Genomic DNA, 25,734 nt, shown 5'->3' with positions numbered 1-25,734 from the left:
TATTGCAAGACTGTCATAAATATTTTCAGGCATGTATAGAAGAAAGCACAGTGTGTTGCCATGTTCCTATACTAGCTGGAGTCTCAAGAACACTATAAATCATCAGCACAGGGCTGCACAATCCTGTATAGAGACAAGATTAATGATTCTGGCAAAGTGTTTGCAATAATGTGGTTCATGCTTTTCAGGTCCCAAGCTGGAGTCTCTGTTTAGCTCCATGTTATGTGACATACTTACGTCCCTAATTGTCAGACAATTGTTTATAGAGTGATTTGAAAGTGTGCTGTGCTGTGCTGTGAGTGAGTGGAGTTATTTATTTTTGTTCCAAAGTATGGACTGGAAAGATGAGTGAATTGAAAGGAAACTGGGAATTAGGCCCATATCCTGCAGACACTTATGCAGATGTAGCAGATGAGTAGGCATGCTTATATTGAATCATGTGCATAAATGTTTACACAAATAGTGCTTAGGTTTCTATTTTTAAAGGGAGGAACTTTTGAATTGTTGCCTTTTGTCAATTCACGTATTACAAAATGTTAATACCTTTTCTTTATAGCTTCTTGAAAAATCTGGTAGTGCAATAAGTCTGTTCAGATTTGTCATAGTAGCCAGGGAACTAGAATAGAACAATGAACATTGTATAGTTCTAAATAAGTAGCGCAGATATCAGAATTATCCAGTAAAATAATTTTGGTCAAATCAAAGTCAGATTTCAGATGGATTTCAAGTAAGAACCACATAGAGCATATACTTTCTGACTTTTAAATTGAAAGCCCTCAATACTTGCAAATACTTCAGACACACAAGAAACTTTATGCAGTTGAGTTGTCCTCTGGAACTTCAAATTATTGCAGATTGCTTCAAAATGTTAAATTTGGAACATTTCAAATATGTCAATGTGGTGGGCTGACCCTGGCTGGATGCCAGGTTCCCACCAAAGCCGCTCTATCACTCCCCCTCCTCAGCTGGACAGGGGAGAGAAAAATACATAGAAAAAACCTTGTGGGTCAAGATAAAGGCAGTTTAATAAAAGCAAAGGCCACAGGTGGAAGCAAAGGAAAACAAAAGATTTGTTCTCTACTTCCCATCAGCAGGCAATGTCCAGCCACTTCCCGGGAAGTAGGGCTTCAGTATGTGTAGCGGTTGCTCTGGAAGACAAATGTAATAACACATGTCCCCCAGCTCCTCCTTTCTCTTAGCTTTTATTACTGAGCAGACATCATATGGTCTGGAATATCCCTTTGGTCAGCTGGGTCAGCTGTCCTAGCGATGTCCCCTCGCAAGATCTTGCCCACCCCCAGGCTGCCGGCGAGGAGGAGGAAATTTTGGAGAGACAGCCTTGATGCTGTGGGAGCCTGCTCAGCACCAGCCAAAACACTGGTGTGTTATCAACACCCTTCTGTCTACCAATACAGAGCACAGCACCACGAGGGCTGCTGTGGGGAAAATGAACTCCATCTCAGCCAGACCCAATACAGTGAAATTGCTGCTCACATTGGACCTAAAGCGCAGTGCAACTACATACTGACAGTTTCTCACCAAACTGCTCAACCAGGGACGTACAAGGACTCAGTCTTGCGAAGACCCAAGCTCCAGTGTGCAAATACTTCATCAACTGTAACGCGAGACAGACTGACTTCATTGCCCCTTCCCCAGGCAAGTAAATTGCAGCCATTGCATAGGGTTGATCCCTTGAATTAACTGAAGCAAACACCACCTTACCTCAAAAAAGCAAATTTTTGTTGAAACACGATATGATCTCAGGAATGCAAAAATTTCAATTCATTTTTAGTAAGTGGGCAAAATTTGGCTGGAGGTTTGGGGGTTCGTGTCAGCTTTCAGCTGGCCTTAACTTTTTGTAGAGTCTCAAAATGTAAATTGGAAACTTAGTGGTGCCCAATGCTATGGCAGTGGAGCCACACCATGCGGATTTCAAGTGTGTGTTCAGTGAAAGCTTGGATAAAATCTTTCTGAGACTGGTTTAACACTTACCATTCATTTAGGGTAAAGGCAAGCAAAGAAGGTCTTTCACAAAGCTCATAGGTAAAATAGTAAGGACTGCTAACAGAACCATAGGCAACCTGCAAAGCAAAGCGGTCTGAGATGGTTTGCCTAAACTCAGGGGAATTAATAAAGCTTAATGAAACTGCGTGTGAGAAGAGGCGAACAGCAGGGAGGCCCACGGAGGAGACGCCTCGAAAGCTGGATTGCACTTTCTACATGGCCTCAGGAGAACGTCTTGGTAGAGAGTACTTGCTGGCCAGGGTCTAGCACCTGGGATCAGAGGCATGGTTTCTCCTCATCTATAGCTGCCCTTGCTTTATAGATAGGATTACATAAAGTAAGTAGCTAATTCCATCAACTCCCTTCTTCCAAGTGGTCATAAATATTAGCCGTTCCTTGGGTGAAAGAGGTCAAAAGGTACACTGTTCAACAAACCTACCCGTTTTTCATCATACTGCATTAAATTGAGGAAATTAATGTAGTTTAAGCCTTTACATCAGAAGTTATTATGGGGATTCACTTGCTCTGGTGGTTTGAATCAAATATGTATGTGTAAAACACTCCCTAAATTTAATTTGTGGGTTGATGGGCAGGCAAATATTTGTAAAATATATTTGGTTTTAGTTATTAGGTTGTCGATAGAGGAAGTCAATAGCATAGTTTATTTTCCTACAAAGCATTTTTCAAAGATATGAAAGATAATGGAAACCAGCAGATTTGAAGCAGGTAAAAGTATGAGTTACAGTAAGTAGATACGTTGCTTGGACTTTACAGAGGACCCACAGGAAATCAGCTAACTCTATTGAAAATCCTGGCCATTGTATTTATATAAGCTATTGTAGTCTATACCTGATTATTATTTTTTTCTTCAGTGTGTCTTCTGTGACTCATCTTTCTTAAAATAGTTCATCTGGTAATTCAGCAAAGACAATACATCACATACGCTTTTTCCTACAGGACTGCAGGGTGATAACAACAATGTGGGGTTGGATTGGGGAAAGATGTAAGTAAACAGATCTGTCTACAGAAGAGAGGAGAGCTGAGGCTGGCTGCAGGGAACATAAAAGTTCTGTCTCCTGGATAAAACACACATAGAAAAAAATGTCTGTTCCAGTATTTAAAAAAATAAAACTGAAGTATTTAACCAATAGGAGAGTGGCAGGCAAATGAATCAATATTTACTTCTGGTATCAGTCCATCTAAAGGAAGAATATGAGGCCAGAAAAAAGAAAGAGGACTTGGGCTGGTTTCTGATTTGCGTTTATAAAAATACTGCTGAAGAACATGCCCAAATTCCACTGTACTCTAATGAACTTTGGAAGACAGCAGAAGCAGTAGGAGAGAGAGGAAGCCAACAGGGGCAGAGAAGTAAGTCCCGGAATGAAAACTATTTCCAGTATCAGTCCCGTATCAATGGGAAAACTATTTCCAGAATCAGATATCCAGTGAATGAGCTCTACTCATACAGAGGACAGGTGAAAACAAAAGGATAACACACACCCACCCTTTTGTTTTGTCGTCTCATGTGCTAGTTTCACAGAATCTTCTTAAAACTACTATTTACCACTCACCTCATGCTCCTCTTAGATAGGAATAAATAGTTTCAATAATTGTCAGAGTAGATGATGCAGGATATTTTTTTTTCTCTCTTTTTTGGTAGACTGTTGGTGAGGACTGTAGCAGAATGTAAGCCAGTAAAATTACCCTTGCAGTAAAGTAGCTAAAATGGTCCAGTCTTCCTGAGGAGGGTTACAACTACAGAGACTGCTCTGTGGGTGTCATCGCCAGGAGACCTGTCCTTACGCAGCTGCAGGAGAGCTCAGCTGTGAGGGACGCTGAGCATGTAGTGTATTGTGCCGTCAGAAAGAGCCACGAAGGAACACACAGAATGGAAAAAGTAACAAAAATTGCATGCAGATCCATGCCTCTTCCCAACATCTTTCAAGAGATTTTCAGACTATCAGTTTTCAAAAAAATATTTTGTCTAACTCCTCCTGTCCTGCCTCATTTTCTGCTCTCTTGCTGTGTTTTCTTAAAAAGCTTTTGGGAGCACAACCTTTTAACAAAAAATGCCAGTTTTGATTTGATCCTACCTATGAGTCTTTTGTAAGGGCTTCAAGTTCTTCAGGTGATCAATCACCTGTTCATATATCACCATATATCCATATCATATATTCACCAGTTTCATATATCTTTCAGTATGAGAGAGGTTTATGCAGAACCCGCTTGTTGGTTTGTATTCCTGCTGTTAAGATGAAACAACAGCTCAGTTTCAGGAAGGTTGCCTCTCCACTCCTTTCCATACTGATCACAGTCTCTTAAAGGAAAAAGCTGATGACTCAGGTGCCCACAGCTGCAGAAGAGCACCCAGTCCAGGAGGCAGCCAAGGAGGGGAAGAATCAGATTTGTCCCTGTGGAGGTACAAAGCCTGATTTGCAGGGGCGACGTGATCAGAGAGAGCAGAATTATCCTTGCCACCAAAGTACTGTCTCTCTAAAATCCATCCAAATTAGACATCATGCGCTCTCACATCCCTTTGGCTGGTGCAGTTAATGCTCAGTTGTTCAAATCAGAACGGAGGAATACTATCATCCTTCAGTGGGGGCTGGGACAGGGGAGGCATGGGTAAAAATCACTATAGGCTTTAACTCTATTCAAATCTTAGAGGTTTTAAAGCATGCAGTATAACACATATGTCTACCAGTGTGTGTAATTTTTATGTTTTATTTTCATCTTCTGACTTTACTTGGAAGTACTGTCAGGAATTTTTTTTTAATGAAATCTTTACGGAGAAGGAAAATCCAGATTAGAAATTAGTGTCAGCTAAATTAAGGGAGTTAAGCACATGGCCAGCTGCTGCATAAAGCTTAGAGAGAACTACCTCATGTGCAAACTTGAAGTTGGGGGGGTTGGCCTTTTGTTTGTCATCAAGTTTAAAAGCTCAAGTGGAGTTTAATTGAAGTTACCTACTGTTACTTAAAACAGTTCTTTTCCTGCTGTGAAACTACTTTCAAAGGCAGTCTTTCCAACATTGAATTAAAATGCCTACAGTCTTTAAGACCAAAAGTCTTAAAATATATCAAATCCCATAATTGCCATTCTTTCCCCCCTTTCCCCAAGACGTAGAATCTGTTAGAAAAAACCCTGCTTTGAACTCAAATGCACGGCTATATTTAAAGTATGCGCTATAGTTTCCTATGTTTTTTTAAATGGCATTATTTCTGCTGGATTAAAGTATGTATGGCCTTCTGAAAATCTTCAGTGCAGCAGAAACTGAAGCCGCAACACCAAAACTCTTCCTCTTGCCTTTTTTTTTTTTTAACCTTTCCGGCTGCAGATTTCCACCTGGCCACATTTTGAGATACAGTGAGTAATTTGAACATAACAGAAGGCAAATGTTATTTAAAAACAGTTGAACTGTGGAAGTCATGAAATTCAAGGCTTGAACTGTACCCTGGTCTACCCTATCTGTTGGACCTATTGAAAAAGATTATGAGCATGTGTTTGTGTATCATCTGTACTGTGAGGCTTTGCTGTGCTGGTGCAGCGAGCAGATATGTGTTAAGGACCAGGTTATAGTGGTGTGTTGTAATTTGGTGTAATATACCTGCTTCTATTTCTTGTGTATGAGCTTGAGTGCTCCTAGCAAGTAATAATAGAGTCCTACAGACTTCAGCGAGCATTTGAAACAGACTCTAAATCCCTTATTTAGGCACATGTTTAAAGATAGATTTGACTGGCAGCAGTATCTCCATGTAGTTAGTTGTCAAATGTATTTTATATTTGCTTGGCTGCAAGTACTGCATTGCACAACATATTGCTTCCTCTTTCCCCATCTCCCCACACTCATGAGGAGTGGTGAGCTAAGTTATCTATGAGACTGTGAACACGTATGACATTTCTGTGAAAAGATTTTGCTTGGAGGATGAAAAATGAAGTATTTGAGATCTTTATCATCAAAATACTGGGTGGTTTTATGGATTGACTTGCCAAATGCGTTTGCAAGTATGTTTACCTCTCGTTAGTAATTCAGACTAGCTTGCTGACGTTACCCTACTCACCTGAGCTTCCAGGCACATGGGGCAGGAGGTACATACATATCCCTGCCCAGGAACTGTTAGGTCTGGATAATGTTACTGACTTTTCTTTGACTCTGTAGAAACGTGTCTGTGGATACTGTACACCTATGTGGCTTATTCACTCTACATTACTATTGTATTTGCAGCTACAGCGTGTAAACGAAAGTTACCTGAGAGTGTTGTATGAGGCGTAATTTCCCAGTCCAAGGTGGAGGCCTGGAACCAAGTCAGCGTCAACTCTTAGAGCTCCCAAATTCAGGAGATCTGCATGATCCCCCCCCAATACAGATGAGGTTTTGTTTGTATGCTTTGGGATTGCTTTACAACAGAGGACTCAGGCAGAGTTTAACAGGTCAGCGGCATGTGTCTTCCATGGAAGCTGAAAGGAGCACACACTGGAGACTTCCAATGTCTTCAAGGTTGTGAGGGTGGGTTTTTTTTGCTTAAGTGAAATGTAGTGCTTTACTTGGGTGCTAGTTCTTAAATTTCATGGGGCTTTGACTTTCAGATCCAAATATGGTATCAGTGCCTTTTTATATATGCAAAATGGTTTGTGTATGAACTTCTTTGTCATCATTTGGGAGTGAAAATAAAACTAATGTTTCCTCAACTGATTGTACTTGCTCCTGGATTACCTTGGGGAAATGTCAACCACTGATGTGTAAGTATATTTATCTGTGATTGTGGAGGAGGATCTAGAAGCTAACAGATGCAGGGTGCAGTGTCAAAAGTTTGGGAGTGTTTTGCATGTGGTATTTGAATTGCTTAGAGGGATTCCCGGAGTACCTAGTGAAGTACCTTTGTTAAGCTGTATGGCCAAAGCAGACAAAATTACCAAATACGGTCGACCTTTTTTAATGTCTTTCAAATGAAGATTAGCTCAACAGAAAGAACAGTAGAATATTAAGGACTATTCTAATTTTTGTTAATCACTGGAACATTTTAGTTTGTAGTGTTTTAGCATCTGAAAACTACTTTCACCTTTAAAATACAGCTAGAGGAGAAAATCCCATTAAAGGAGATGCAGGATGAGACTTTTTCTATTCAAATATTGAGGGTTTGTCCCACTAAGTCAGGACCAAAAGCAACCCTTGGATCTTGATTTAAGACTGTTTGTTGGATTTGGGGAAAACAAAACATGACAGTAAAATGATATTTAAGTAATGTAAAGTTTGATGAAGGCCGTTTGGATTTTGGACCATGAGGCTTTTGTTTGGAGAAGGGGATGTGTAGGGTTGTGGGAGGAGGAAGAAATGGTCATTGACCCAGCAATGACCGAAAATAAGCTTGATGGTATCAGGTTAACTAAGTATATTAGGAACAGCTGCTTTTCATGTATACCAAACAGGATCCCTGACTATCAGCTATTGACTTTTCTAACAGGCATCTGGAGTTCCAAACGTGATACGCAGCAGCCCATTACTATTTTGAACAAGACCTCATATTTCTTCTTCTGAAGATATATGAGAAACTGCAATTCTGGTGACCTCTAGTAGACCTGTCTGACTTAAGCACCCAGGATCTCATTTCTTCCTTGATAATTGTTTTTCTGCTCCATATCTCCCTTGAAAATTGAAGGTATTAGCTTGTTTCAATCATGTGTGACAGTGGTACTCTCTACACTCTGCATTAGAAACCAGTGACATGGAGCCAGCCTGGCCTGTCATACAGGAGGAGGTTCTGGAGGGTAGAAAGTGGAGGGGTCCTTGCTCCGAGTCCCTCACTGATAATCCCAATTAGTAATGTGGAACTTGCTGAAATGGAATTTGTGTATAAATTAGCTGATTTTTTTGGCATGGAGCGTGTACATCAGAGTAATATTGGAATACTAAAAAAAAAAAAAAAAAAAAAAATTTACAGCAGCTACTTGTATAAATACCTTTCCTGTTCTGTGCTACACTAATGACAGAGGATGAAGGAGTCACACCAAACAGGGAAACGAGAGTAGCTTTCCGGCAGCTGTCCCTCCTGTGGCAATCAGCAAGCTCTCTTCTTGGGCCAAGACCCTACTCAGAAAAAAAAATATATGTTGACTTTGGCACAGGCATGTGTCTGTAGCTCTGGGAATAACTTGTCCCTGACTGAGTGGCACAGAGGATTTGCATTCAATTTTTATGAACCCTCATAAGGCCATTGTTCTCCAATTTCTGATTGATTGTCTTTATGTAATGAGAACAACTAATATAGACATGTCAGAATGACTGAGGAAGGTCAGCTGTGACTGCTTCAGTGTAACACAGGCTGCTAAGGTTGCAGGATGAGTTATGTTTTGTTGCATGCAGCGAAAAGCACATTACTTAAATGAGGTTTTTTTAACTGATGCCTGATGCCCGAGTAATGTGCTTTCTCCCTCTAAGTCTTATTCTATCGTACAATAGTCTTAATTGCAGTTTAACTCGGGCTGATTGATATCCTCTGGCCACAGTCCCGTTGTCAGTTTTGGAAGGTTGATGTGGAGTGAATGTTTTCAGAAGTCCCTGATTAGGGGTGCTCTTGAGGAGGGGTGTCAATTTACAGAGCAGGTAATCAGTCACGACTCAGACCAAACAGGATCTGTAAGTATTCCGCATCTCAGAAAGTCAAGCCCAGGTGCTTTGGTGGAGGCACCTGGTATTGTTCATTACTTGTGCTGCCATAGAGTAGGGGTAGGAAAGTGAGAGAACGTAGGCTCTGCAATAAAATTTTCTTAAGGCCTGCAACTTTGTACAATCCCCAGCTCAGCTGCATTATATTCATTACAGGGTAATGCTGAAGGGTGTGTTGACATGGGCATGACAGTGGTGTCTGAATCACCTGTCTGGACTTCTGCAATAAAAAAATTCCTCCCTTCTGCCTGACAGCCTCAGTCACAGACCCTGAGCCCATTGCATCAGCCCTCCACAAAAGCAGAACACAAAGAGGACGGTTCTGCAGAGAAGTAAAGTAGTCCTCGGTGCACCCTTGCCCCCAAGCTGGAGTAGCAGAAGGGAGGTACTGGCTGCAGCTAAGCTCAAATGAGATTCCCAAATGTCTTTTCCTGGAATCCAGCCCCCATACACAGTTCAGAGGTCCCCACACCAGCCCAAAAGCCTCCCAACACTTCCGCCCATTCTGGAGTTCCCCACGGATCCTAGCACAAACCCGTTCATAGTCCTTACCCTGCCCTAAATACCCTTCCACTTTAGCCACGCACACCACCAACCTCATCTGTTGTAGATCCCTCCCAGGTATTTCTACTCACTATTTTCATCCCAGTCCCAGATCCCTGCCCACCTGCATCATCTTTCCAATGCCAAGCTTCCTCTTGGCATTCCTCTCCAACCTCACCTCGAGGTCCCCAGTGTCCTACACCCATCCTACCCCTCTGCTTCTTTGCTGCTGCTGCTGTCTTTTTGGTGGCCACTGCTGCTGCGCTGTATGTCAGACCTGAGCCCACTGTGGACTCTCTCGAGGCCACCTCCATTCTGGGCTCCCCTTTCAGAAGAAAACTCTTGTCTCCTGCTGTGAGGCTGTAAAAAGCCCAAGTGCCAAAGGCACCCACCAAAATCATGCAAGACAGAAGGAAGAAGCCTCAGAGGTTTGCTTCTCTTTGCGTTTGCTCTGCTCCCTGTTCATTGTCCACCTCAGAGAAGCTTATCTGGTGGGCCAGTGGTTCAATTCTTGAGGCTCCACAGCCATCCCAGGTTTAGTTTTTCTCTGTTTTCCTGCTGGATACTGGGACCCTGCACCTAAGCTGCCAGTCCTCATGACACAGTGTCTCATCTTAGTCCGCTAGTTATGCTGGTTGCTCAACGTTGTCTCTTGTGTTAATTTTAGGATGAGAGGTGATGGGTTTTTATGCGGTGCTCCTACACCCTGTAAGTATGGTATGAAATTGGGAAGATGGATGTTAAGAACAAAACGCTCTTACCAACAGGTAAGAGGTTATTGTATGGAAATTGGTGTAGTTTAGATGGTGGGTATTGACTCCTGCGTTTGTTGCTGTTACAGTTTGAAGGGACCCATACTGAGAATATATGTAATATATTCCTGCTACAAGGCCTTTTACAGTTCCAGAGTGACATGAAGGAAGCAATGGAATAGTATTAACTGCGAAATAGAAACATCCTTGTAGACATTGATTTTCATTTATACTCAGATCCCCAAGAAAAAAAACCAAACAATGTACCTTCAAAAATGGCATTGAATGCAGTAGAGGAGTTGAGAAGCTGACAGGGGGAAAGGGAGAGCAGAATTTATGAAAAAAGTCCCCTTGCCTACAACACTGCCCTCAACATCATCTCCGTTCCAGTCTGTGACCCTGTCTGGCCTCAGAGCTGGCTTCAGTGGAAACACTGTATTTTCAGCAGTATTCCACAGCAGACAGCTTTTTGTTTTGTCTTATTTCATGTTTCTTCTGCCTAACAGCAAATTTAATTATAAATCTGTATAAGAAATTTATTTTTAAGTTGTCTTTAAAAATGAATGTTCCTATTTGGTACTGTTGGCATTCCTCTCTTTTGCCATCTGTAGCTTTTCTGTGCTGGCAGAATAGAGGCTAGCTAGAAAATCTGATTTAGGATTAGGGTCAGTCTCTAGCTAAATTTGACCCGGATGGCACTGAACACGTAAGGATTCATTGCTAATAAACAATTTTATCAGTCATCTTCATGGAATCAGGATGAACATTGTCCATTAGAGGATATATTTATTATTTTAGCTAAGGAATTTTGTAATAAAAACTTTGAAACAAAAATGGAAGTATTTTTATGCATCATATCTTTCTACAGAAATTTAAGAATTTTGCTGATAAAATTATTGACAAGCTGATAGGAAGTGTGATTATTTTTATAGCTTTGTATATGTATCTCAAGATATTTAAAAAGGTATGACTAATACAATAGATTTAGCAAATCAATAAGAACTTTTTTGTTGAGAAAAGGTGCATATAATTCATTTGGGCATGCTACACATTGCTGAATTGGTTGAATTTGTTTCTTAATTCTCAGTGCTACTGTTAAAGCTATATTAATATAATTTTATTCAGGCTTGCAGCTAGCTTTCAATAATAGTTACCTGATATATTTCAGTGTGATTATTTAATCTTTGAATTCCCAGTAATTCCTGTAATAATCCAAATTTATATTTAAATTTCTCTTCTTTTTAAAAAGTCAAATTTGATAGAACTGAATTCGGTTTTCCTGCAAAAGTTTTGCAGCAGTTCTCTCTGTCTTCTCTCAAAGGTCAGGCCTCTCATTTCTTTAGTTTCTGCGTATAAAACCCAGAAATTCCCATCCCTATGAAACACTTGAGACTTGTCTGCCACGGAGTCAGGTGCATCCGTAGGGACTGAAATCTGGTGTCGGTAAGAGGTGGCTATGCTGGGAGACAAGGTACTAGAGAAGCGGTTTGGGGCAAGTGAGTGCCCTGAGCTGCTGCCATACCAGGTGCTCATTGCCAAAAAGCAGCTACCTACGCTGTGCGTTCTTTGAATGCGGAGGTGTTTCACACGTAGCTGTTTAGAAACCCTTTCAATGCAAGGCGCATCTAGTACCCTGGAGAATATTGTTGTGTCTCATCACATAAAATTCATGCATTTCAGAAGTGTTTTGCCATTCGATGTGACTGCTTTACAGCAAGAAATGCAGTTTCTGCAGCGTCGCATCTCTTCTGCACGCGTGACTGTTGTGTTTGTAGGTGTACGTACGGTTCTCAGTCTTAACTCTAATAGATTTAAGTGCCTTTGAAGCGCAAGAGGGGTTTTTTAATGGGACTTAATCTCATTATGTGCTTTTATCTGATCCTATCATTGCTTGTTCCCTACATGGTAGGAGAAGAAAAGCTCCCTGAAATCTTGTTGTGAAGTGTGGAATTGGTGTGAAATCTTTCTTTCTTTTTAACAGGAATCTGGCAGGGAGGGAAGGGGGTGGATCACAGATCAGAAACACAGTGCACCAATAAAGTGTTCTAGACAACCTTCAGCTTTGGTTTGGGGATTATTTGTTTGCTTTTCCCAAAGCTGCATGGTTAGAAGATTTCAGTGATTTCTCTTCTTTGTTTTGTTATAATTCTCATTAATTATACTGCTAACCTCTGCACTATAAATTAAAGCTCCAGTTCCTTTGAAGTTGTGACCCTCTTTTTTATTTATCTATAGTGCTTGTTAAGAATCTAACTATAGTGGGTTTTGTGTGTTATTACTTTCTGTAGTTGTGCTCAAGCCTACAGTGGAACAGGTATTACTCAGCAAATGACTGTGGCAACAGTGGGTTGTAATTGCTAATTAGGCAAATGTATAGTAATTTAGCAAGTGAGATATTTTAGCCATCTTTGATTTAATTACATGCTGTATGGGTTTGAATGGCACACGAAGAACTAGAGACGGAAAATGCATCACAAATTGGTCGGATTGCTTCATTAAACATAGTTTGGATTTTCCTTGCGATACAGCTTTAATAAACCAGTTTAAGTAGACTATTTCTTTTAGGAATTCAGGCATAAGTCACTGCCTGAAAAAATGTCATTAATTATTCACAGCAGGTCTCAGCCATTGCTGCACTTTTCCCCCTGCTTTATAGGGGAATGTTACCTCCTGTCCAAGTGTTTGTATTGCTAAAATTTCTGCAGTTTTCCTGTAGGCATGGAGCACTGCAGATTTGCTGAAATGATATATTATTATTTCCTCCTTATATGCATAATCTGTGAAATACTTAGAATCTGCTCAAGTGGTGGGTGTATTCTTTTCTTCCAAAATATATTCATGGTGTGTGGGGGGACAGGAGGAAGGAGCAGAGCAAAGTGGCATGATCCATTTTCAATTTACCAACATTTTTAAATATAGTGGACTGGATACCCCACTCCAGCAGGTTTCTTTGCTTGATGCAACATGGTGTGTAGTCAATGTGCAAGACAAGCGGAAATCCTCATGGAAAACTCTTCCTTATTAGGGTCATTTACATCTACGTCGTGGTCTCCTTTACAGAATATCCCCTTCTTTGCCCCTCCTGGAATAGAAAAGATGAGGCAGAACATGTGGTGAAAGGGGAGGATATTGCTCCTCTGGTGCAATTGCTGGTGCTGGTCTCATTTTTGCCAAGAACGGTGCTTACAACTCAGGAAGCCGCAAACAAACCTTTCTGCTTCCGAGTCTGCTGCTTGCTGTGTCAGAGTACAGCTTGAGCAAAGGAGAACTGAGTGTGTTGTTACCTACAAGGTGTTTTAAAAGGGTTGAACGTTTTCTAGTGGTAAGGCAGCATGCGGAGATGATGGAGCGGCACCTGCCAACACAGCTGCATTAGGGCTTCTCGCATCGCAGCAGTGTCCTCCTACTCTCCCGGCAGTGTAGTATTGCTACATGGATCTCGTGTATAAAACGGATGACGCTCTTCTCTTTGTCACTTTTGTGGGCAAGAGGGAAGTCATGCAGAATCAAGAGCGAGTCATGGCTCTTTCTCAGCACGATGCCCCACATTTCAGATGTCCTTTAGGAAGGTCCGAAGAGCTGGGTTATGCACGGAGTCTGAGCTCCAGGCAGGAAAGAGGGAACTGAGAACAGCTTTTTGATTTTAAGTTGCCATAAGGTAACAATACTTTATGCTACTAATTTTATGTTCCATAAAATGTATGTCCTATAATAATTTGTTATAAATTATTTATTGCGGAAATCTGTTATTCTAGAGTTATAGTCCCTTCCCCTTTCAGAGAGTATCCACCCTTCTCTGCCTGACATTTCATCCTTATTGATGAGCTGCATTAGTGAAGCCGGTGTATAACGTAATTCTATTCGCACAAGAAATACCTGGCTATAGTATCCATAGTTCATTTGAGTGAGGAAAAGGCATTGAGGTAGACTGCTGAAAATGAAAACTGTTCTTTCTGTGTCTGGAAGCTGTAAATAGGTTCAAATATTAAACAGAAGAACCTGGCTTCTTCGGGTTGTAGCAGTAAAGAGTGGCAGCAATCAACCCTAAGAAAAAAATCATTTACACAATAATTAGCAATCAGTTGCCTTTATATGGAAATCAAAGGTTGACAGCCTTTCTCATGCACTGAATGATCTGAAACTTGGTTCCAAAGCCAAATGTGTCTTCCGTGCCCCAGCTTCAGTCGGGTAAAATTTGCAGTAGTGGGTTTGCTGCCAGACACTGAGGTTGAACAACAGATCATTATTAGCAGTAGGGCTGCAGATCTGCATCTTCTCTTTCATGGTGTTTTCAATCATACTTCTGTTCATGCTTCAGCTTTCTGCAGTCTGTTTATTACTGCATGACATCATTTGTTTGTCTTTCCGGCAGGTCACAGGTAGATGGCTGGGGTTAGTTCAGTGCATATACCAGGCCACTTTAGTGATACAACTTTAGGGCGTTTCAGTACTCAGAGAATGGAAACTGAACTTTTCCAAATGTCAATGCACACATGTGAAATAAGCCACATTAAAATTCTGTTTAATGATTCATAGGTGCTAGGAGGCTGTAATATTAATATGTAGACAGTTATATATTGTTTAACTGTGTGCAATTTGGTATAGGAAAAAAAAAAAGCTAGGTGCCTAGTACCAGGGCTTCATCCAACCTGTTCTGGATAAATTCAGGTCATATTTATTTTAGATTGACTTCCAGAATGATGTCTCTTGAAATGCTTCCAAAAGATAATCAATATATATGGTGTGATAAACAGACTATTTTTAAAATGTGCATGACCATTTTCCAGTTTTAGATCAGTCATGATTGGCAGATTATCAGCTCCCAGTGAACTCCTAAGCAAGTTAAATCATTCAGCACAATGATGGGGTCAAATTCCTATGATCAGGGGCCTGGCAAAACACCAACGGGTTGCCCAGGACATTTGATGGGAATAAGCAAGAAGTTCTCCATCCTCCCAGGTTCCTTGTAGGGACCTTCTCCCTTCCCGCTCCCCTCAGCTGCACACTGATGGGTACCACTGTGGAGTTTGGGCAGGATTTTGCCTAGGGACAGAAGACAAGTAGAAACACAGAAGACTAATAGTCACTAGTTACATCAAATGCGAGTGGAATTTTCCAGCGTTGTTATTGCTTATTGTACGTATTGCCGAAACGAACAGCATCCCTGGCCAGGAGCCATGGTCCTCTGCTCTGGCACTCCACAGGGGACAAAAGATGACCATGCCCAGGGATCTTGCCAGACACACACATGTCGGTGGAAAATATGACAAGACAGACAGGCACAATGGCAGACAAGGGAGTACAAGGAAATGGTAAGAAAAAACTGAGCAAACTAAAAAGGAACGTGCTCAGCAGCTGGTAACCCTAATGATGGGCAGTTTTGTTTTCCCTTTTTTTTTTTCCCCCACAAAGTAGGTGTTTGATATACTCCTTATTTTTTACTAGTGAAATGCTAATTCTGTCAGTAATTCCTCCTGTACGTCAGTTGCTACTAACTAAATCTTGACACTTTTCCAGAACACAATGCACATGACACAGAAAGGAAAATATTAGAGCGGATGTGGGGAACACTTGCATACTTGATCTTAAGAGAATGAATAAGACGATTAAAACCTCAGTAAAAAAGGACAACTGGCATGTTTAGATAGTATTCTCAGGAAAGGGTAGATGGTTAAGAATAAGGAAACAAATGTTTTCATTTGCACCCTCTGCATCCTAACACTGTTGTCATCAGTAGCTTGCTTGAATATTGCTCGATATGTTAAGGCTGTGCATGGTGCTGTTGGGGGCTGCCACAGTTGCAGAAGAGCTTGAGGACTGTTCTGCTTTGCAAGTGATGTTCTTTCAGTCTTGGCAACTTTTGAAAGTCACCTAGCATTTATGACAGCACGTAAGGAATGTTGATAGTAAATATTAAGAACAAATTTGGGGGATATATGAGGAATTTCCTCTGGGAAAGGTAGCTGCCTGCTATGGAATGTTTTATGCCAACATTGGTGGGTGAAAAATGAGGCCAAGGATTGTAAATGGTTAAGAGGCATCATACAGGTCTAAAAAGCAAAGAGTTCCCTTCCTTTTAGTTTTATCCATGATGAAAATTACAGATTCAAATGTTAATATTTTTATTCTTATACTACGAGGAATCTAATAGATCTTCTAATTTCTTTAATATATTTCTGGAATTGGAGTAGAAATTTTCAGTGGTGAATTTCATTTCATGTTAGAAATGCTAGTGGCCCATATGAATGATCCTGAAATATAACACTGTGGATTTTATATGTAAGATTCCATTTTTGAAATTTCACTTGTAATTAGAAATTCTTATTCGATGTATATTTGAGATTGGATGTAATTTTAAATAAAAAGATACTTTACAAGATCCTAAGGGCACTTGATACTGAACTAATAGATACCGTTAGGAACATCATCGCCCCAGTTCTAAAGTCTGAGGGAGCGATCTGAAAAGATTGTCATCTTCTAAAAATGAGAAATAAAACTTACTCATAGCTTTCAGCTTCTAACACTGATGGGTACTCAATGTGTAGGTGTGATTAGCAGCATAATAAAAGTCCATTTTCTCTGTAAGAGGAAAAAGAAAGTTACTTTGCCCTTGATGATAATGCTGCTAGATGTGAGTAATCTTTAGGGCTTTATTGAATTTATGAGCAATCATGTGAAGTAACTGCATAGAGCTTTTAAAACTCAGTAGAAGTTTTTTAATTAGCCTTTTTTTTTTTTTCTTTTGGTCTTAAATTCAATTCCTTATAGAGAAAGCGACTATGAAATTGGCATTTGCATCTTATTTAAATGTTACTTTACTGAAGTTTACCAAAATCTTTAATTCTGCTAGGAGTAAAGATGGATCAGTTTGCTAGTGATTGACTACAACAGGTAAAACCAAAGTATTACGGCATTGTGCACTTTTTATAACTATACTTGTAGCAAAATGTAGAAAATAATATTCTTCAGATGTGCATTATGCCTTGCTATCTGCTTGTGTATTATTTTCTGCATATTATATTACTCATAGGAAAAATCAAAAGCTCAATTAATACTCATAGAAACCAGTGTTGTGCCAGATTCCTTCCTATAACAAAGTTGCCTGACTTCCCCCTTTTCTTAGAGGGATCTGAACCGCATGTTGACTGTGACTGAGAGTTGAAGATGTCCACCAGGGAATGTACCATATGTACGTTTGGTGCTGGCCTTGACATCAGTTTTGGAAGATGGAGTTTCCCCTGGGAAAGCCATTGTGAGCACTTCTGAAAATGGCAGTATTTCCACAGCTCTACTGATTGACAGCTTGATTATCTGGAACTGGAGTTATCCTGGGTTGAGGGAGAGGGGGAATGACAGTTCTTTGGGAGTTGAAAGCTCCTCGTCATGGCAGACTGTAACAGGAGGGAGATTTGGTTGCTGATGTGGAAGGTGCTGTAGTATCAAGGCAACAGCACCCATTAAGCCAGGCTGGATGGACCACAGGCTCCCCAGCACCGACTGCCGTAACAGTAGCAGAGGCTGCACGTGGCCAACCGACTTATTTGATGGGAAAATTAAACAAGAATAAGCAAAAAAAAAGATGAAAGAAGTATGTTTAGAAGTAATTTGGTTCCGTGGGTTTCAAGGGTCGGTGAATTCTGTGAATTACTTCTTGCATAAGCCTTTTTTTCAAAGCACCTCCACATCTGTGAGCTTCCTTGGTACTTTCCTCCATGGCTGGAGACCTGTAGCACACAGCCCTCGGGGCAGTAAGTGGCCCTGTTACTAAGGCTGAGCATCTCTGTGTTGGAAAGTGAACAGGATAACTGCGGTCACTGGATTTTGTGGTGAACGTAAGCAGCAGAACGTCCACTTGCCAGCTCCTCAACCTTCAGGATTGTTTGGAAAACACCGGGTGTGTGTGAAGTGAATGAATGTGTTCGTCTTAGGTTCCTGTAGTCCTTAAAAGTCAGGGACAGTGCAGGTTTACCTCCAGCCAAGAAGCCAGAAGGAGGTGGTGGTGATCAGGGAGACAGAGATTTTAACGGCCGCAGAGAGAGCTACAATGGTCTGACTGAAAATGCGTTGAAGTTGTTGACTGGCTTCAGTCCAGGCCTGAATTCCCTGACGGCGCTGGGCCTTACTCACTGTGGTGAGCCCACGCTATAAGCTGGACCGTGGAGGACCTGCTTCTGGAGGGGACCGGGCTGGGAGGTCCCTGTGTGTCCTGGCACAGCCTGCGCCTCCTGGGGCTCCTGGGGCCGAGGCAGCCCCTGCTCGTGTCCCATCCATCCCAGTCCGCCACGGCCATGGCAAGGAGCTCAGGGGTTCTACCCAGCGGCACGAGCTTTGGTTGGTTTGCGTTGCTGTCAAAATGCGAGTCCTGACTTTGTTCACTTTGGGCCTAATGCGAGGCATTGCGTAACCTTAATTTTGGTCTTTTTGCAGTGCTCGGCCAGCGGCACCTCCGGCTGGGAGAGATGGCGTCCTTAGCTGCCTTTATACAGGGGTTTTATGGTACTGGTTTATAAAAGCCACTTAATGCTTTTTTTCCTTATACTGTTGCCAGATGGCACCCCTTGTAGTACGTATTTGCCCTTTACAGCTCGCTTTGCTTTCCTTGATCAGCGCTCTGCCTCTCCGCTGCGCTAGCAGGGCTCGCCCCTGCCCAAGAGGGAGCAAACAGGCTGGAAAGGGATGTTCTGCTTGACTGAGGATGAGGGAGCAGAGCATGGTCCTGCCATCCCCGGCAGTCATTCCACAGCTCTGACAGGCTTGTTCAGCTGGGGACGAGGAGGCTCCGAATCTGTTCTCATGTTTGGTCCTGGGGAGGAAAGAGAGCACCAGTACTTTCTGTGGTGGCTATCAAACCCACATCAGTTCTGTGGGAAAACCCCTGTATACAAGTTTATGAGGGCCGTGACTCTTGAAAGAAGTGTGTCACATTCTGGTCAGTGTATTTCATTTATTTTAAATGGGTGCATTGACATGTCCAAGCTGCTGTCACAAAATTTTCCAAGAATTTGCAATTTACCAAGGTCTTTAAGATTTCCCTTTTTAAAGTCCATACGAGGTACCAGTCTCCCTGACGGTAGGGCTTTCCTCAAGTGGCTAGGTGGCTGCCTACAGGGTCGCACAGTTTGCTCCCTCTTTCCCAAGGCAAGCGTTCAGTCACTGGCACGATCCGGATGACACTGTGAGACCTCGGGTGTCTCCAGCGCCATGACCAGTCTGGTCTCTGGCAGGGCAAGTGCTTCGGTCCAGGTTTATTTTTCTAATCTGGGAATGAATTGGTCTGTCTTGTGCTGTTCCCCATGTAGAGAGAGATGCTATGAAATGATGTCAGTTGAGGTAACAACGGGCCTGGAAGATTTTGTGGGTATGTGTGCCTTCCATCTCAGCCTTACCCACGTCTCCTCCTGTTACTGTTTATACTCGTACAATACCTGACTTAAATTACAGCTACCTAGCAAACATGATTTTCCATGCAGACTTTTTTTTATTTAACTGGGAGGCGGGGGTTAAGTCACCAAGTCATAATGTTTGTAACAGCTTTAAAAAGTTGCTTTAAGTTTATAAACACTTCCCTAGAATTTTTGCTTGAAAACTATATCACACTTTTTGTATATAATTTTTTCAGATTTTGTCTTGGGATGTTCTTGAAAAGCAACATCTTAATTTTTTTAAACTTACCTTCAAACTAAGATGAAAATAGAATTTTTAAAAATGAGGGAAAATGAGTTTTTATGGCATCTTTTGAAGATCTATTATAAAACCCTAACTCAAAAACTGTTCTCAAAACATGCTTGAATAAAAAAAAAATCTGGTTCTACTTTTCTGCATATATATCAAGTGAACTTTGTAACAAAATCCAAGATAGTTAAATGAAGTTTCCAACACATTCTTTAAATTACAAATGAAACAAGATGAAGTCTATTAGAGGTTCAAATGTGTTCTTACATTACAGTTGAGCTGAAGTTCTTCAAGAAAGCATGTCTTTCTTTTAGAATTAAGCAAGTAGCTGGGATAACTGGATGCCTCTGCCTCTGATATTAAACACATGTATGCTGTCGTACATGCAAGTAGTTCCAGAAGTTCATGAAGCGGTGATTGTCAGTGAGAGCTGAAGCTGTTACTGGCTAAATGTTTTTTGTTTTCTTTCCCTTGTGCTAAGTAGTTCCTTATTCTAGAATTGGTTAATCACTAGAAGCATGACTCAATCCACATTTAGTGACGTTGCAAGCACCAATTTCACTGTTTGTTTCCTGAAACACTGGAATTGACATTTTTGGAAACAGAGAAACCTGTTTCACTGTGGCTCCTACTTATAAGATTAAAATACTCTTTCTATGCAAATACTGTCTACCTCTAGGATTACTGTAATTGAAGGCTCTGTCTGTTGGATTTGTGGAGATGGCTATTTTCAGAATGTCTGCAGGTAATGACTGTTCTCTGACTTGTTAATCTCTTCTCTTCTAATTATCCGAGCAGATGTTGTTTAACCCACAAAAATGGCTAGGACCAGTAAGATCTGAAAGACCAATAAAGGATGCAAGTCAGGGGAAAAGTTTTTATTAAAAGGTGGGGAAGGGATAGTCAGTTAGCAAGAGAGATGAAGGCACAATGAAGTGAAAAATAAATTTTGAAATTGTATTTTGCATGTGCAAAACTTTCTGGAATGGTAGGCTTTGTTTTTGGATGAGTACTGGTGCTAGTTTCTGGACACAGAAAGGATTGTCCACCTGTATCGTGGTCTGAAGCACGCGTGCTTCTCCGTGTTGCTTCTGTGACCTTTGCAAATGATGAATTTCCAAAGGCTGGGTACCTGCAGCTCATCCTGGCTCTCCACATTTGGGAGCTCTTGCAACCTCTGACAAAAGAGAATTTGGGGTTCCTCCAGAGAGGCGTGTTGGGTGCACACTTGTATCAGCAGAAATGGGACTGGGGAACGGGCAGTTGAATCCTATAACAGTTCCTCTAACGAGCTGCTCTTCGATCTTTTGGAAACCAGAATAGCCTTTGAATGCAGGGTAGGTAACCCCCGGGCTAACACACGCTGGGTACTTGTCCCACCTAGGGAGCATACGCCGAAGGTCTATAAAATCTAGTGGGGCTGACCTCTCCTTGTGGCATTTCAAGGGAGCTGTGCCAGCGAGGGCACAGTCAAGGTTACACCTGCCTTACGTAAAGAGGAGCGGGATGGAAACGGCCCCGGCAGCCCCGTGCAAGCTGATCCGAGCGCTGCATTGCCGGCTCTGATGACATGAGTAATCAAACTTGAGAGCTGCATACCTCACATTTCCAGACGGTTCCACAAGCATTAGCATGCTCTAAACAGCACGGTGTTTCGAGATGGACCATTTCATTTCCATTAAACTAAAACCAGCTTTTAGTGTACTTTGTACTTTTGAACCCAAAGTAAAACATTAATACCTCCTGTTACGAACTCTGGAGATTTAGAAATACGGATTGTACAGACCATTCAATTAAAATTTAGCAATTCCATCAATGTTGTCTTGTGATAGGGCTGGGAAATCAGGAAATGTGGGGCTTTATTCGTGGTCCTGTCAAATTCACTGTGTGACCATAGGCAAGCAGCTTAACCTCACAGCGTGCGAGGTTAATACTTACCCAACTTGCAGGGGTTTCTGAGACTAGATTAATGTTTCTGTTGTTACTTTGACGTCCAGCAGTGGATGATGTTCACAGTGCCGATGCTCTTGATAATAACAATACAGAAGAATGAAATGTGGATTACTCTTTTTTTATTTGTTATAGATGAAAAAATGCAGAAGTTACAGCCTGTGTGTTTCAGCATTTTGAAGAACGCTGCATAGTGTTTGATAGAAATAGTTACAGATAATTAAGCAAGTAAATTCATGTAACAATTAAATTTTTTTGTTTAGTTTTAGACATGTGATTAATCCTAGGTTTTTGATGACCCAAAATAGGTCAGTATTGCGGTCACTTTAGCAATGCAGGAATACAGAAACTCTCCAATGGAAAATTATAGCAATGGATTCCCTGAGGAAAGAAATGTACAAAGCAGCCCTTTCTATGGCAGTCAAAAGGAAACCATCAATTTTTCATTGCTTTATAGATGCAGATACAAATTGCAAAACTCATCTTCTTTCAGAGTAAGTGGTTTTGGGGCCTTTGGCATTAGTGGTCAGTGGAGTAAATCCTGTATTTGGATTGTTGAAATGTTTTTCAATGGCAGCAGAAACTCTGAAGAGAATTTAATTCCCCTCTCACAGAGAGGGAAGGCAAAAATGGCAGGACACTGCAGGACTAATGCAATGCTGGGCTGTTCCTCAGGCAGTTACCTTAATGCGTTTATAAGCGAAGATTGTGTATTCACCCTCTGTAGTCAAGTAGTTTTGTTTGGCAAATTGTTTCAACTGGATTAGTGAAGGCTCTGAGTATTTCATAAAGCAGGTGAACCGTGCAGCTTCTCATTTGGCTTTCAGTTGAAGTAGTTTTGAATTACTGGGTTTGATAAAGATCTATATTATAGAAAGATTTTTGTAGAGCCTGCAACATCTGCTGGCAACCTGTTAAGATGCTTTCAAATCTGGATGAAAACCTAGATTTTCATAGGTATTTTCTATGTATCTGGGGTTTGGGCTTTTTTTGTTTAAATGATCATGTGTTCAGACCTGTATCACTTTAGGAAAACTTTCTTTAAATATGTAGGTCACTTCCAGGGATTGTTTTGAATCCAGTTTGTTTATGGTTGCTCTTTGTGTAGCATTATATTCTGGAACTGAGCTTTTTTGCACTGAGGAGTGCTAAAATATGAATGGGTATAGTGTTGGAGCTCTTCTGGCTGGGATGGTGTATCAGGAGCACTCAGATTTTCCCCCTGCATACTTTCACATCTGGAGTACGTGGTCCAGGTGCCACTGTCTGAATACAGAAAAAGTCGGTATGATTTATCTTTTTCAGAGAAGACTTGCATTCTGAAGGGAGATAAGCTGGTGGAATTCTGGGTTTTCCTTCTATTCCTTTTTACAAGAGGTGAGATAATACAACACTATCTACAACACTTGTCTTGACTGATGCAGCCAAGGAGCAAGTAAAATAAAGGCATAACTCTTCAAACCTTTATGCCTTGATCAATATAGTGTTGTCACACTGTTGGAAATCCACAATCAGGTTCTAATAATTTATTCTTTTCTCAACTTTTAAAACCCAAGTGACGAATCTTCTCTTCGTGCTCGACTGTCCTTCATGGAGTGATGCTATTTATGCATTTTGATCCTGACCTAAAGTCTGTGGAGAGGCCTTTGATGGTCTTTGAATTGAGCCAGTAGTTTGTTAACAGGATGTTTCCATCTTCTTTTACTGCTTGAAACCTACCAAAAACAAATTTAGAAACTCTCCCTGTTTACAAAGGAGGTGACAGTGCTAGTTGATTAAAAGGGGCATAATTTGTTGCCCCACTTGTCTCATTTTGTTGATTAGTTGCAACAGACGGTGATGCCCAATTCACTTTTTAAATGAGTAAATTTGGCACATATGCATGACAGTTCCTCCTCTTCTTGTACCGTCATCAGCAGGCTCTAACTAACTGGCATTCTGCCACCATGGAAAGCGAGAGCTGTTTTCACTCTGTGTGCATCTTGTGTTCACCATCTGCATCCTCTGTTTTTAGGGCCTGATCCTGCAAAATTATTACAAGAGCAGTTTCTTCTCAAACATCTACTTACATTGCCAGTGATGGAGCTAACAATATAAGTCAGAATTATGCCTATTAATAAAGTGAGGGGTTTTTTAGATCAGAGCCCTATATTCGTGAGGTGGATCCTGAATATCTGGTATAAATCATTTGTTAATAGTATTTGTTGTATTTACAGCCGCGTGTACGCACTGTGGGGACTTGAAACCCACCCACAAAAGTGTAATATCAGATAAGATAAAATAAAAAGGAGGCAGTTGAAGGGAGGTAGGGTACAAGCTGGTTACATGTTAAGTGGCATCTGTACCGGTGTTTCCCTGCCCTTGCCAGGGAAGGATTTTCCTGAATCTTTCGTGCTGTGATTAGGTTTATTGCTCTTGACTTTATCCATAATTTAGGTTGGGTGAATGTCTCCAGTCTCGCATAATCAGCTAATTAGTGTAGGTGGATATTATAACAGGCTTGGTTTAGGGCTTGCGGTTTCCGTGCACAGATTAGAAGGTGGGTAACAGCCCCAGTTTAGGCCAGCAGTGTAACTGGTTTTCCCCAAGTCCCAGGGTGGGCTGGGAGGTGGTTCCAAGACCAAGTTCGAGAGCTGCCCTGGTACCTGCCTGCAGCGTTCACGGGGGTTACAAACCTGTTTGTTGCCTTTGCTCAGGATTTCTGTGGCATTTATAATAGCCCAGGGATCACCCTGCAGCATTGAACAGGCATGTGGCTGCAGCGGGCTGGGGGATTACGTCGGCTTTGTTTAGTGGGACTCTTCACAACCCAAACCCTTCCGTCACCGCTTCGAGGCCGTGCTGCTGGAACGTGCCCCCTGTGTTTTGCCTGACTTCTCTCCCAGAGCTGACCGCAATTACAGCACATCCTGGCTCCTTTCATTGATGCTGCTTCTCTGGGGTGGTATACGTTACGTGAGCCGCAACCTCGCTCGCCTGCGGCACGGTTTCAAGTTGGGATATAAGAGGCTGGTTACGACTTCCCGAGCGCAGAGCAGCTGGAGACCTATTTGAGGTGATGCCTCTGCGGGGTTGGGGAGCTGCCAGCGGGCTGAGGGGCGGCTGCTCCGCTCGTCTCCCTGTTGTGCCCTGCCTGATGCTGGCACGGCTCCTGGGGTCCTGCAGCTGCATCCCACCCCGGCTCCCGCCCAGCCCAGACCTGCTGCTCCTCTCGGTACTCTCCCAGACTCAGCTTACAACCCAAATTTTTGAGATGGGATGACTGGAAGGAAGGCAGGAGGTTTTCAGGTAGGGCAGGGAGGAGGAACCTGGTTTGCTTGTTTGTTGGTGAAGAAAATACTGCAAGGGATTACGTGCCTTTCATTGGTGACTGCTGAGCAAGAGGTGTTCAGTAGCTAACTTGGCTGATACGCACCATTTAGTACGTGATGGATTCCTTAGGTCTTTAGATGAACTTTTATAAAAATTAAAAATAATTTTCTTCTGATTTTCCTCCAGATGAAACCCAGTATATACATGTATACATATATCATATATTTTTTTCTTCTTAAGAATTGGAAGTAATATGTTTCCTATAATACTTCTCATGTTTGGTCTACATCACCCTGAGTCAACTCGCAGCCTGTGTACAAAAGGCTGGATCCATTTTCAGTATGTGAGAAAAACAGCCTAGATGGCTCTTCTGCTCTCTGCAGTTCCAGGAATCTTAGTTATAAATGCACCTAATCAACCTTCAGTGTCCTTAAAACATGCAGTTACAGCTCATTGGCATAGAAGTAGTTACGGAAATGAGAAGCTGATGCGAATTTTTACTTATCTTTACTCTTACTTCCAAATGAAGACTATTTACACAGCAGTGTTATGTGTCACCCAGCTTTACGTAATACTTCATATAACTGGAAGTTTAGATATTGCAGCTGTGCAGGGCTGTAGTTCTTATGTTACTTTACTTTTCAGATGGATCCAGTAACATAGCTTAATGCAAACTCACTGATGACATCCACGTGTATCTTCACAAGCATAAGGAGTTTTATGAGGAGCAAAGAGTTTGATATTGCCCTGTACAAAAAGTTTCAGTTATAAGGTCTGGATAAAGTTCAAGGATAGCAGATGTCAATTTACTCAGCCTTTGTGGGTAAAGAAACATTT

The 25,734-nt window shown here is 41.6% G+C and overlaps 1 protein-coding gene across 4 annotated transcripts in view; it reads left to right on the top strand.

Moving 5' to 3' along the window:
- RPS6KA2 (ribosomal protein S6 kinase A2) overlaps window positions 1-25,734 on the top strand; it is a 303,750-nt gene that overhangs the window by 159,613 nt on the left and 118,403 nt on the right. Inside the window, exon 1 of one of the 4 annotated variants that reach the window (XM_049800962.1) lies at window positions 15,189-15,275. The exons of the other annotated variants lie outside the window; for them this stretch is intronic. Coding sequence (XP_049656919.1) covers window positions 15,273-15,275 — 3 coding nt within the window. The 5' untranslated portion in view covers window positions 15,189-15,272. Of the gene's footprint in view, window positions 1-15,188; window positions 15,276-25,734 lie in introns of those variants that run through there. 4 annotated transcript variants of the gene reach the window in all.

The sequence above is a fragment of the Accipiter gentilis genome, chromosome 5 (assembly GCF_929443795.1).
Source record: "Accipiter gentilis chromosome 5, bAccGen1.1, whole genome shotgun sequence".
In the NCBI taxonomy this organism is placed as follows: Eukaryota; Metazoa; Chordata; class Aves; order Accipitriformes; family Accipitridae; genus Astur; species Astur gentilis.
Note: the sequence above shows the minus strand (reverse complement) of the source record. Positions and strands in the feature narration are given on the sequence as shown.